At 44.3% G+C, this 14,722-nt stretch overlaps 1 protein-coding gene across 1 annotated transcript in view; it reads right to left on the bottom strand.

The window, feature by feature from the left end:
• The window catches only part of CIT (citron rho-interacting serine/threonine kinase), a 159,415-nt gene that overhangs the window by 91,489 nt on the left and 53,204 nt on the right, over window positions 1–14,722 (bottom strand). Inside the window, exon 10 of the mRNA XM_045534695.1 lies at window positions 7,429–7,612. Coding sequence (XP_045390651.1) covers window positions 7,429–7,612 — 184 coding nt within the window. The remainder of the gene's footprint in view (window positions 1–7,428; window positions 7,613–14,722) is intronic.

Raw genomic sequence — 14,722 nt, 5'->3', positions numbered from 1 at the left:
TCTTGGATCTGTTACACTTGCAGGACCTCAGGAAAGCAATGTAACCACGCTGAGCCTCGGAGTCCTTATCTGTAAAGGAGATAACATCAGCTACCTCATAGAGTTATGGTGAGCGTGTGAGGACCTAAGGAGATACTGCATGAAAAGTACTCAGCAAAGTTCTGGGCACAAGGGAAGTGCTCAACAGACAACCGCTTCCGTTAGCGGTTGTATAAACGATACAGATGGAATTGCCACAAACCCCGGCCACTTTAGTCTAACTCAATTCAATAAATGTTCAGTGACGATCTGTCAGGGGCAAAGCGCTGTTTCAGACAAAAGCAGGAAAACATGATGTCCTTGGGCAGCTTGGCCAAACAATTGCTACTGAGATGGATCACTGGGAGACAAGGAGGAGGTATGAATGAACAGGCAGGCTGGGGTCTTGGCGTACCAGGCCTGAATATCAAGTTCAGGGATGGCCATTAATTCTGCGCACACGAGGATGCTACCGAAGGACTAAGCAGGCAAATGACATCATCCAACCTATGCTTTGGAAGAATTCTACCGTGTGTGGAGAATGGCTAACAGCCAGGAACAATGGAGGCAAAGAATCAATGAGGAGGCTACTGCAATTGTCCAGGCGAGAGTCCATGCACGGTGACAGTGAGAAGAGAAAGGTGGGCATGGATGCCAGTGTCATCCTAGAGGCACAACTTGGAGGACTTGGCAATTGATGGGATGGCGGGGGAGGTAGAAAAGAGTTTATGATGACTCAGTTCTCTTTCCTACAAGGGTAAGGAAGGTGGTAGTTTCTTACATAAAGGGAGCCAAAACTAGCACCTAGTGGCTTACTGAGTGAGCGAGTGGGTCTGTCTGTGTTGGGAGGGAACAGAGGACAGGATGGCGAGAAACTGGTAAAACATCCTGGTGATGATGAACACAGTACACAATGGGAGGAAGGCCATGGGGAAGTGAGAGAAAAGGTCAAGGAGCTGAATGAGATCACCAGGAACCAACTAGAAAGAGAACCGAGGATGGAACTTTAGAGGATGGTGCGTACATTTCAAGGGCCTGAAACAGAACGTGGTGGCCACAAAAGAGTGAGAATGGCAGGCAGAGAGGCAGGAGAAAAACCAAGTGTTCATAATGCAGAAGAGAAGAAAGTAGAACATTTTCCAGAAGAAAATGTGATCACTAATGGTATCACAAGGTAGAAATCGCTAGATTTGGTGGTTGGGGGGGTAATCAGTGGCTTCTGAGACAGTCATTTCAGTAGCGTTGCAGGCACCTGAGTGTAGGCTACTCTTTCAGGAAGTTTGTCAGAGAGAGGTCAAAAGATGGACAGCAAACAAAGCAGACACCACTGAGAGAAATTCACTTAGGCAAAGGAAGGGTTGCCAAACTGGCACAGAGCTCGGGAACATGTAGCGCCATTTAGTCAATGACTGTCTTCTTAAGGGATCCCAGGCAACCATGCAAATTAGCATGTGTAGGCCAGTTAAAAACACACTTGACAGATCTTCTGGAGCCTGATCTTCAGGATTGGGCTAGGATCGTCTGGATTACATTTCCTAAAGGTATCTTTAAGACGAACGAGAAGGCGGTAGAATGGCCCTGCCAGGGCTGCGAGGCAGGCACGCACAGTCTAAATAGAGAACAGAATAAGCAAGGAGAACAAGCTGTGCTTGACTAAGAGAAAGAAGAAATTGAATGAGCAAGAGGAGAGGAAAAAACCCAACACAACACACAGAAGCAAATGTTAAACATCTGATCCAGATGACGGTGGAACGGAAACACCACAAGGCACTCGAGGGCCGTAACCACCGGCAGAAGCTAGTTTATTTAGGTTTTTGAACTTATTTGGGAAGTACGACAGATGCATGCCTTCATGTTCCGGGGAAGATGCTGCTATTGTTGCTGACTATTTAAAAAACTCAAATCACAGACGAGACTCTTTCCAGTAGGGACCTGGGTGTCAAGCACAGTGACAAAGAGCCTTTGGCCGGATATGGAAAGGAAAACCATTTTTAAGGGAAGATCCTCCAAACTCCAAGTATTTCAGTAAAAAGGAAATAAGACTAACTGGAGAGTTCATGGCATCTTCCACTAGAACAAGCCATCTCAGGACAGACAGGAGGCAACTGGAAGTATCAAACGTAGATTTCGATAGATACACATCATAGAGTCATCAACACATTCAGAGCTGCAGCCATAAAAATGATTTGGATCCATTCACCAAATGCTTACTGAGCAACTTGTATGATATGGTGGAGAACAAGGTCAACATAGCTTCCTGTCCTCACTGAGCTTACACTTTAGCAAGTAAGAACCCTTGGGGAGAGAACATACACGTGTGGGTTTCTGTATGTGTGTGGGCACACGCACACACACACACACACGAACACACCATGTAAGAATATCTGTTAACAGATGAGAAATGAAGAAATCAGAGAAATCCAAGAGCTATGCAATCTACCTACTCAATAAACTCGCAGAGACTGAAAACAAAACCCAGCACTCAGACTTGTCAGCTCTCATCCTATCCTGCCCCAACATCACTGCTTGTCACTCCCCACAGTGGGCCTCCACCTCTGACAAGCAATGTGAACCTGCGCACCCCACACAAATTTCCTAATTCCTCCTGCCTGCGGCATCTATACTTAGCAGCACAGCACAATGGCTAAGAGACCCTGGGGCCACGTTGCCTGGGTTCAAGTGGGCAGAGTGATAAGTTCACCCTTACAAGGCACCAACTCTGCACCAGGCTTGGAACAACTGGGAGCTACATGACCTTAGGCAAGTTGCTTAATTTCTCTGTGCCTCAGTTTCCTCACATGTAAAATGAGAATGGTTGGCGGTACCTTCCTCTTGGGCTGTTGTGCAATTTAAATGAGTTAATCTGTGTACAGTGCTTAGAACAGAGCCGGGTACAGAGCTGGTGCTCTGTGAGGATGAGCTGTTGTTATCATTCTGCCCACCTGAAATTCCCTCCACCTTCCTCTCTGGTGACCCAAATATTTTACTTTCCATTAGTATGCTTATAGGCCCAGTCCCACATGCATATTTACTGAGGGCCTACCATGTCCTACGCTCCAGGAAAACCAGGATAAATAAGACCCGGCCATGCCCTTGAGATCACTGTCTACTTGGGAGGAAGAGTAGACATTCCAAGGAAGATCACTGATGTAATTTCGCGTGTCCATTACCCACGAAGTGTCCCCTGTTGGATTTTGCCCTACTCTCCTGACTCTCCTAAAGCAGTGAGATGTCCAATTTGTACCATGATATTCTGCAGCCAAGGTGTTTGCTTTGTGTTCTCTGCTTGTTGCAACATACCTGCTTTGACTTGCTCAACTTAGAATGGGAAGGTACCCGTCCTGAGATTGGACCTTCTAATTCTGTCCCCAAGCCACTTCTCCCCCAACCACCACATTTTACCAACAGGTATTTGACAAGCACATATTAACCTTCATGGTCAGTCAGGACATTTAAGCATCTCTGGCAGAAAATTCCCAAGGCCGGGGAAGATGGGTTTCAGGTCCGGCATGACTTTGGACTACCTAATTATTGCCAAGTCCTTTCCGTGTGCTTCTGGCATGTACAGAAGGACACTGCACATATACAGACTAGAGTATTAGTAATAACAAAAACAACAACAGTGAATGTTTATTGAGGTTTTTCCATGTACCAAGTACTAGACCAAGTGTTTCACATTTCATTTAAGCCTCCCAACTGTCCTATGAGAAAGGTATCGCTGTTACCCCACTTTGCAGTTGAGGGAAACTAACATGCAAGAATCCCCCAACAGAGCAAGGAAGTGGCACCAAAAACAGGTTCTCAGAAAATCTGGGAAGGCAGTGGCAGCAGCTACTCTTCAATCCTGCACAGTGTTTGACTGGCTGGCTCTGTTCCTGCATTTTCAGATCCACCCAAAAGGAAAGGAAAAAGCCCTGAGTCAAAAGGAAGAAAGAGCCCCCTCCCTAAAAACCACCTACCGAGACACCATCATCCCACAGAGTCCAATCTCATCATGATCCCACTGCCCACCCCTCTAAGATTTCCAACTTCTCCAAAAACATACAACCAGCATGTGCAAAACTAACACAAAACACAAAACCAACTGGTTTTTACCTTCTAGAGTTTATACTGCCAGTTTGCAGAAATGTACTGTTTCAACAAAAGCTTAAATGAGACAGTACCTCAATCTAGGAGGAAGAACCTAAAGAAATGTACCCCATGCTGACAGGGGAGGGAAGAGAGCTGGGATCCGTTTTATTTTTAAACCTTTAACACACTAATTTCTGTTACTACCCTACTATTCTAAAGTACAAGCAAACAGAGGCTCAGATGAACATGAGGCATTCAGAGCTTGGGAATTTGGTTTGGATTATCATTGGTTAAAAAGGAAAAGAGGCACCAGACGATACTCAATCTCCAAAACTAACTTCACCATCAAGCTCCAAAGACAACCGAACCTAGTTCTCTAGAATCTCTCCTGCTCCCACCAACTCAAACTGCAAGAAACTCCCACTACGCCTCAGCCATTGAAATGCTGTGATCAAGATTCTTGCTAAACCTAAAACAATGATGCATTCAATGGCTGGCTTAAAAATAGTCTGGGGTCCCAAAATAAGGATCCAGAATTTAAATCATTCTCACTGCCAAAGTCTTCATGAAAATTCCTAATTCATTCAGCTCCACTTCTGAACATTTCATTCAATTCAACGGTAACAAATCTAGGGTCAATTTGCCTAGCACAGTACAGCAGCATCTGCAATTTCCCCAGCGGTGTGAAGAATGAGTAACAGCACAGGTAATGAATGTGCGTAAATAAAAACCTGGAATGCTAAAAACAGGGAGGAGAGAACAAGGAACTCAGGAAGAAACACAGGGTCACTGGTGGCAAAGGTGGTACCCCCCCCCCAGAAAATGCCTCCCCCCTCCAAATGAATTTTATAACTGTATGTCAGTACAACTGTAAGAGCTAAGTAATTTCATCCTTGCTTCTCTTTTATTGGATTTCTAATTAATCATAATCCAACACATCCAGGGTCACCTACATCCAACAGGTGGAATGAATTTCTAAAATGACGCTGTAGGTTTCACCCACAGGGCAGCCCACAGCAGAGTAACCAAGTCCAACGGCAACATCACATAACAAGATGAGAGATGAAAGAAAATCTTTCTGATTAGAACTCTAAATTGCCGTGGAAAAGACATTAAAGTTTTCCAAAGATGGGAATACTCTGATGTCATCTTCCAGATAAGAAATATATGGTTTTATTTCATCGACCTTTTTTTTATGAGAATCTTATTAAACATTCTGTTGGGGAATGAACAGAAGCTCATTTTATGCTCTAGAGATATAGCTTAAACTACCAAAGGTGAAATAGCAAATCTTCAAATACAGTAAGCAATATAAACACATTCCGGGGAAAGGATCATGAGTAAATTAAATCAACAAATATTTATCGTGTGCCTGGGCCTTAATACTGAGATGCCCTGTCAGAGAGCTCCCTTAACTGAGCTTTCTGTGAGAAGCAGAGAGATGCAATTAGACTCTTCCTGTAAAATAAGCAATTAATCACACACTGCTTCAGATGAATTGTAATGCCTAAGATCTTCCCCATCATTCTGCCTTTTCTCCTGAAATCTAACTCCCTGGAGTCCTCCCTTGTCTTTCAGATCACTGATTAACACCCTAAGCAAGATTTCATTCTGACCCAACCGGCCAGCTACTAACCTGAACTAGAACTCTGCACACCTCTCCTTCTGGTCCGATCTGTGACCTTCAGTGTGCTGTGTGTGGCAAGGTTACGCTGCCCACTAACCACGCATCTTTTAACACCGGGCCTCCACTTCTGCCCTGCTCTTTGATGCCAATGCAAAACCTTCCAGCCCCGCTGGGCCATTTCAAATCCATCTGACGGCACATTCAACAGCTAGTTAGCTTTCTGCCCTCCTACCACCATCCAGCTTTGCTTTAGGGCTGGGGAGCAACCCAGCCGGAAAGACACTATCACACACATCCAACACTACTAACATGCAATCCCAATTTTAAACCGGGTCCCCAGGGAGGGAATAAAAAAGCCCACCTCAACATCTTTCGACATAAAAACCTCTCTCAAATTCGATCACAGCCCACAACACTATTTCATATCAAATGCCCCATTGCCCACAGCAGTCTGATACCTTTTCAGGAACGTTACTGTCAAAATAGCACCCATGGGGAGAGACACCATCCAAGAAGCAACACAACACCCCTTCAAATCAATATCTAAGCTACAAGCACAACAAATAGGGAATAAATACTGCCAAAGAGAAAATCAAATTCTGTTCGTCTCCTAAGTGGGCAGAAACTAATTACCCCAAGAGCCTCCAAGTGCAGGAGCCGGGGCGTCTGGGGAATAACACCGCCAGTCCAAGACCTTCCCGGGAACTCTCTCCTCTGAAAACAGAATGTCATCGTATCATGAGAGAATAAAGCAAGATACTGAGCTCCCACATCCACAGAGACCACTGCATTTAGCAGAAATTTCAGGAGGCTCCTGGAAGCCAGGACTCTTCTAATACCAAGTGCCATGTTAATGCATTTTTCAATAGCTTTTGTAAGAATGGAGAAAGACCTACCAGGTCAAGAGGTTTACAATGATATTTCTATTTCCATTTTCTAGTCTCCTGGTTTCATTTGTTGTATTTTTATTTATTTATTTATTTATTTATTTATTTATTTTTGGCCCCCTGTGAAGCCCAGTTTCTGTGAATCAATGACTCGGCTACATCATACTCCCTCCTGGTGGCTCACAGTAACGGGGCTTTCTCTGGCCGCCAGCGCTCTACCAGCTCAGAGAGGCTCGGCTGCCAGATCTCTGATCTTGCAGCATACTTGGAGAGCAGCCGAGCACCATCTCTCTGCTAGAGCTCTGGTTCAGCCACTTGCAGCTCAGTTAAACCCATCGGGAAACCTTTAGCTTACGAGACACGGTTTTTAGGATTCTTTCAACGCAGCCAAGATAGCAACCCCCATCCACCCACTTGAGAGATAGATACATTGACGGATCGAGAGAGATGGACAGCTCATCTTAACTCCTGCACATTTCTCCTTCGACCAAGGATCTGCACTGCTAAAAATCTCCCACTACCTCCTCTCCTCTAAAGAAGACCAAAGACTGAAAAACTAACCCAAAGTACCCCATTATGATGCCACGACAGGAACAGGTACCCTACACACTGCAAAATGAGAATATTAACAGTCTGCCCTCCGCCCCCGAAAGCCCAAACAGGTAGAAGACTGCTTTTCAAATGCAGGCTGAATAGCAGCTTCCCTCCTCTGCACTGCCCCCACCCCACCCCCTCCACCACCACCACCACCACCGCCACCAACACCTTTGGCTCTGCAAGCCTTGCATCAATGCAGGTCCCTCGGAAAGTCACATTTTCACTTACTCAGATCTACCAAGAATCCCCAGTGCCTTGCTGTACGAAAACCCCACAAACGGCAGTTCTTCGCCTGAGAAACCCGAGGGGCTCAGCTGGCACGAAGAGGATGAAACCCACGAATTCTTCTCTGGTTCATCAAAATTGGAGGTGTCATCGTCAGACTTGAGGGTGGGAACGAAGGGGGGAGGAGCTGGTTAAAGAAAAACAAGAAGGGGGGGGGAGAAAAAAAAATTCAGCCGGGATTCAACACTGTTGCAGAGAGGATCAGATCGTCTTACTCCTTCGGCGCCGGCGATGGCACTGCAGCGCCTGCTTCCAATCCAGCCTGCTCGCGAAGGCAGCCCCAGCCTCAGCCTCGGCTCCTACAGCAACAAGAGATTAACCCCTTCTCTGCCAACATGGCCACCAACCCGCAGACGGGCTGCCTTCCCACCTGGGGTAAACTGAAGGATAAACTCAAACAGGTCATTTGGTCCAACGAGAGCACTTGGGGAACTCATTTGGGCAAGCCGCTCGAGCCGGATATTTCCAGAAGGCTTCTACAGAGCATCCGCCTGCTTAGTGCCAGGATGCCAGATGACCTAAGCCTATGTATTCCCTATTCCAGACAGGTCTAAATTATTAATATTTAGCGCTCATCGCTGAGATAAGATGGAACTTCTACGTTTTGTGGATTAACCGGAATGAGAGGAAGAAAGAGGGGTTTGTGAGGTCCTCAAACTCATGTTAAGATGCCACTGCAGTCTAGTTCATTCATATCCAGACGAGTCTACTCCAAGATCTTATCAACCACTTTTTTTTTAGTTCATTATCCATCCTTCCCACCGCAATCATGCCCCCCGGATGCACTGCAGTTTAATCAGCATAATGAAGCACCAGCCAAATAAAGTTCCTCCTGATAATTTACTGTGGGAACCCGCGGCTGGACACATGCGGCAGGGTTCCTACCTCCTTACGGCATGACTCCTGGCCAGGGGTGTATTACATCCTCTTCACTTCCTGCCGACTTACTAAGCTCTCTCGGTCAGGGAGGTGGACACCCGTCCATCAGTCACCAGGAGGCTGCCCATCGTGGTAGGATCCTGGGAGTGTCGCGGGCCAGAAGCGTTACCATGGCTGTGGGCTGAGGCGTCCGTGGCAGCGGCCGGGGCGAGCTGGCGAGCCCGCGAGGCGAGCATCACATGCCCCGCAGTGCAGGCTGCATGCTGCTCCCCGCTCCTGCGTGCTCGGGCTGTAACCCCACCTGGCCGCCAATGCCGATCGGAGTGACAGAGCAGCGTGAGTCACTGCCCGCCAGGGCTCGCTAGAGCTCCCCCTAGGACAGTTGTCACAGCCCTTCACAGCCCAGACCTCTTTTTTAACTCCTCGTTTGCTGGACAAAGCTGTGTGCCAGAGACAGAACAGATACAGTCTGTTTTCTGCTGCGAGACTCCAAAAAATCTGGCTGTTTCCAAAGTTCCCCAATGAGGACAACATCCAAAGCGGCGCTGGGAAATAACAAGGGAGCGGTGAAGGGATGTGGAGGGAAAAAGAGAGGAAGCCAAAGGTCTGGCTGCTCCCGGGAAGCGCAAAAGAACATTCTCAGAGCTTCAGATGCATTGGGATGAGGTAGGAGAGTGAGGAAGATAGAAAATGTAAAATGTGCACTACCAGAAAATTAACACCTCCAGCCTCTCAGGAGAATTTAAATCTTCCCTGTTCGTGTCAGAATCTACTTGCTTAATACTTTAAAAATTAGCTGATGGAAAGAAAAATTAGATTGAACGCTTCAGCCCACAACTGATGCATACTTCCATCAACACAGGCTCAAATCCAATCTGATTTCAATTACCTAATATCTGTTTTAATAGCAAAAAAAAATTTAATGAAAATTACATTTTATAAGGATCAAAAAGAGAAATTTTCCATCCCAAAATAAGGAAACTCAGATAAAGACAGGAAATTTATGGAGAGAGATTTGCAGATGATATTAATATGGAGGAAAGTGGTTAAGGGCACATGCTCTGGAATCTGACTGAATTCAAATCCCAGCTCCACCATGTGCCAGTTCTGTGACCCTGAAAAAGTTACTTAACCTCTCTGAACCTTAGTTTCAGTATAGGAATAACTATCTCAAAGGGCTGTTGGGAGATTTAAATCATCTATATAAAGTTTAGCACAGTTCTTAGCATGCAGTTAACACTCCACAAAGATTACCTGCTTTTATTGTTATTGCTCACATGAGGTGTATATTTATGACAGATCTTGCAGTTATTGAGCGCTGGTGAGATACAGCAGAATCTGTATTGAATATCCTTCTTTCCTGTGCAAGACACAGACATGTCCAGGTGCATGTTTATGTTAATCATATCATATCACTTAATTCCTAGCAGAACTTTAATTCTCTTTCCACTACATACTAATTTATCTTTAGGAGACCAAAATAGAATTCCATTTCTGAGTGACACATATGATTAATAGAGGAGGAAAAGCCACCCTCAGTGAAATAATTATGATTTTGAAATCCTGTACTACAAAATAAGGTTTGTCTGTGAAACTCCATCATGCTCAAAGCTAGCTTAATGTGGTCAAGATTAGGAAGACGGGCAGACAACCTTCGAGTTAAAAGGAAGGAGAAGTCAATGTAAAATACACTAGCTGGTTACAGATGAGATATTCACAGCACAGAGAAAAGTGAGGGATGTAAACCTCTAACCGGCAGTCAGTTAAATAGCACAGGAAAGTCTAAAAGAATGGCTGCTTAGGGCCACATTTCGGCAGGGTGGGGAAGCGACAGCCACAAGCCAAAAAGAGGTAGGAGAAATGAATGGAAATATTCTGCCCTCTAGAAAATAGCAAGGATGCTCACCCTTGTCCAGGGCCCTTTAGCACGAAAGAAATAAGATGTCTAGTAAGAAACCATAACATCAGGTAGGTGTCTGTATTTACAATATCCTGCTACAATTCGAGAAATTAACATGAATACTGATCCAGGATCACTGAGCCCTTAGAGCACTGGCAGGTAGCAGTGGAGAACAATTACAGGGATATTTTCACAACCCAAGGATACAAACTACCGTAAAGGAGCATCAGCAGACACAAGAAATGGGAGCATTAGCCCTCCAAAAACTGCAGCTAAAAGAGCAATCTAAAATGTACCATAAAATAAATTCTAATTTTTTATTAAGGTAAATGAGTAAATAGTCTAATCAAAGAACAAGACACTTTGAAGAAGAACCAACCACATTTGAAAGCAATCAAACAGAACTTCTAGAAATAAAAAGTATTGCTATTGAATTTAAAGTTAAAAACTTACTGGATATGTTAAATGGCAGATTCAATAGAGCTGAAGGGAAACTTAGTGAACTAACAGTTAGAGCTGAGGAAATCACACAGAACCTTGATACTCAAAGTGTGGTCTACACACTGGCAGCATCAGCATCACCCGGGAGCTGGCCAGTAATGCACAATCTCAGGCCTTGCCCCATACCCGCTGAATCAGAACCCACATTATAACAAGATCCTCAGAGATTCGTGGGTACGCTACCTACAGTCCAACAAGTGTTTGTATAGAATGAAACACACACTGACAAAGAGATGGAAAACATGAGAGGTCGGGACACAAAGACAGCATGAGAAGGTCCAATACACATCTAAAACAGGCACCAGAAAGAAAGAGTGGAAAACTACTTTAAAACCTGGATGCCACATTTTAAAAGGATTGTGTAAAACCTGGTCAAGTCCAAAAACTATCTAACTTGGGAGGGGGGGTTATTCTCCTATTTCTTATGCCTTATGTAAAATGTCTCTTTTTTCATCCTCATAAAATATAATATTTTTTGCCTTAAAAAAGATCACTGAAATCATATCAGTCTTGAGTCTATGTTGATGGATGTACACACGGCACCCCAGCACACAGCGTGGTGCTAGGCACATAGTAGCTGCACGGTAAATATTTGTTGAGCAAATACATCCTTAAATGTCTAGAAAATGAGTCTTGCAAAGACAGCACCTAGCACAATACAGGCCACAAAGAAGACACTTAATGTTTGAATTAAATGAAGAGGTTGTGAAAGTCGAGATTGTTCTGTCTGAAAATTATGTTAATGAGTGCCCATATTCATATTTTCTGATACAGTATTATGAAATCATCTGCTCCCCCATCTCCACATCCCCACCACATTCACTAATGACAAATACGAAATCATACATCAAGATCTATTGTTCACTAGTAAAAGTCACCAAGAAAAATAGACGCAAAAACCTTTCCCTATATAGTTTTTAAATCAATCAGCCTGTTTGAAGTAATACTGGAGCACAGCCTCCGTCGTGGCAGAGGCTATAGAAGTAATTTCATGAGGGTTCCCCCCCACCCCCCAGTTATAAGATAGATGGTAGAACAAAGCTTTCGGAAACAAAGAGCTATTTTAAGAGCTGGAATTAATTTCTCTTCTATAAATTCTCTCTCTTTCAATCCTAAAACATTCATTAAAAGCTTTTGGGGGGTAGAAATTTATCATCTTCAAAAATACTCAAAAAACAAAAAACAAGGAAAGAAGAACCAAATGGATTTGTTCTCTTGGCCCCATTTCTTTCTAACATGCTCTGTGGGGCTCCAGCTACCACATGCCCACCTTTGATTTTTACTAATATCTAAAACAGTACCTGGCTGTCCTTATTCGATGTTTGATATCTATTTTGTTAAAGGAATAAATGAATAACAAGAACCTTAGCTATGGGATGATCTTTTTTAGAACTAATGAGCTAATCTCTGCAACATGCCACCTTAGGAAACCCAAGTATTGATGCCTCTGAGTACCCCATTTAGTCATGAAGAATTGGCATATTAAAAACCAGAGCCCAGCAAAACTCCTAAGACTTTTAATCATCACTATGGGTTACAGAAGTGGGGGATGAATAACAGCCAGCACTGTGGCATAAAGGACGAAGGCACATAAATAAACATTGTGTGATGATACAATGAATCAGGACCGTGCCTGGAACACAGTGGGCATTCACTAATATCAAATCAAAAACACTTGCAACTTCGTTCTCTCTACCATGATGGCCCTCACTCCTTTGAGAAAACGTAATTGGCTAATTAGATGCTATGTTCAAATTTAAAGGAAGATTACCTAAAAAATCAGCTCTTCCAGTTGCTTAAAATCCAGGCACTAATGTGATCGTACCTACCACTGTATGAAGGCAGAACTCTGAAATAAGTGAAGAGGAGGATATTTATGTCGTTTAGAGGTCAGGATGTAGGCGGAGGAGCAGAGAGTACATGAACAGAGCGATGGTCTGTTTTGCCAGTGGGGTTGCAGAGAGTTTTTGTGCATTCCTGCAGGAAAGTGTCACAGAGGGGACTGAATCTCAAGAGCTGGTTAAAAGGTATCGTCATGGGCTCGAGTGGGGAAGAGTGCTACCTTAGCAAAGCCCCAGAAGCTGCAGCAGTGGCCCAAGTGAGCTGTGGGTAATGAGGTTGAGGAGGAAGAGAAAGTGAAGTCTTGGCTGGAGCTTGAGGCGGGGGACCCTGGATTGGATTGACAGACATAAAACCAGAGAGTTTTAGAGCGCCAGGTTGGTGTCAGTGCTGAGAGGCGGATACAATCATTCCGATAGTGACGGCTAGAAGGGGTCGGTGCTAGAAACCTCTAAAGGACACATCTACAATAACTAGTATGACAAATTCTACACTAAGTCATAACGGAAACAGCACATGGATTAACAGAAGACAGGCTTGTAGTATTATGAGATTTTTATTTATATATATATGCACATATATATACACACACATATATATAGGTTTTTGTTCACAATTCCTGGCTTATAACTCACATAGCCCTTATTACAGTCTTTTGTTATAATGTTGGGGTGCTTTAGGCCACAGACCTCAGACAATGGAATCTGATTCTCCTGCCTAATCCTTTCTCTCCCCAAGGCAGGAATCTTCCCTGCCTTTCTCTCTTGGAGCTGGCCATAAAGAAATTCTCTAACCTACCTTGCCTGATTGTAGCTTATAAGACCCCCATTTCAGAAGGGGTTCTTGCCCATGCCCTGGAGGAAAGAATGCTGCACACAGACGCCAAGAAGAATCTGGACAGACAGGTCTGGCTGGGTTTCCCCACTCAGTCTGCTAGTATTAGGCCATACTCTTTTTGTGCAGTCACATTTCTACATGGTTGTCAATCACACCTATCCAATGAGGTCTCCGTAAAAGGCCCAAGAGGACAGGGTTCAAGGAGCTTCCAGATAGCTGAACACGTGAAGTTTCCTGGAGGATGGCATGCCCCTTGCCCCATGCCTCAAGCCCTATGCATCTCTTCATCTGTATCCTTCATAATATCCTTCATAATTAATTGGTAAACCTGAGTGTTTCCCTGAGTTCTGTGAGCCACTCTAGCAAATTAATCAAATCCAAAGAGGAGGTCATGGGAACTCCAACTTGAAGCTGGTCAGTCAGAAGTTCCAGAGGCCTGAACTTGCAGCTGGTGCCTGAAGGGAGGGAAGACAGTCTTGTGGGACTGAGCCCTAAACCTGTGGGATTAGATGCTATCTCCAGATAGACAGTGTCAGAATTGAACTGGAGGGCGCCCAGTGGGTATCTGCTGCAAAACTGATTGCTTGCTTTGATAGTAGGGAGAAACCCCTACACATGTGGTCACAGAAGGGTTCTGTGGTAGTGACGTTGTGATGTGAGAGTAGATGAAAAACGGTTTGAATTTTACTCCATTCAGGCTACAGAAAGAAGTGGCAAAACTTGATAACTGATCCAAGAGCAGAGATTTTGATGGGAACTCTTATGGGAACAACCCTGAGAGAAAAAGTTGCAAATGGAAAGATATCCAACATCGGAGGTCTCATGGGAATAAACCAAGTAAGTTAGGAGATCAGCAAATAGAGCTGGCAACTAAGTATACATAAGTAATTGAGCCCTAGAGAACAGACTACATTGCCCAGAGCCTCAGACAAGCCCCCTACTTTCTCCCCTCCCAGGAGGAAGCGGCCAGGCATGACTCCTCCACACAACACATTGTATGAGAAGTTCAAAAAAAAAAAAAAAAAAAAAAAAAACACCAGATCCAATTTGCAACAGACTTAAGTAAATAAAAATTATCCCATCTCTTTGTCTCCCCAAAGAGTCATAAAAAGACTTTAGGGTAACATTGATTTGGGCTGGTGATCAATTTTTACAGTGCTGACTTCAAAGTAAATGACTAAGGAAATTGACGTTACTAAAGTATGCTTCAATCAATCAATCTAAACAATGCCAGAGTATGGCTGCCAAAGTCTGTGTATCTAAGCAGATATTCTCCCCAGT

Source organism: Lemur catta, chromosome 21 (genome assembly GCF_020740605.2).
Source record: "Lemur catta isolate mLemCat1 chromosome 21, mLemCat1.pri, whole genome shotgun sequence".
NCBI classification, from domain to species: domain Eukaryota; kingdom Metazoa; phylum Chordata; class Mammalia; order Primates; family Lemuridae; genus Lemur; species Lemur catta.
This window is presented reverse-complemented; position numbering and strand designations above follow the sequence as displayed.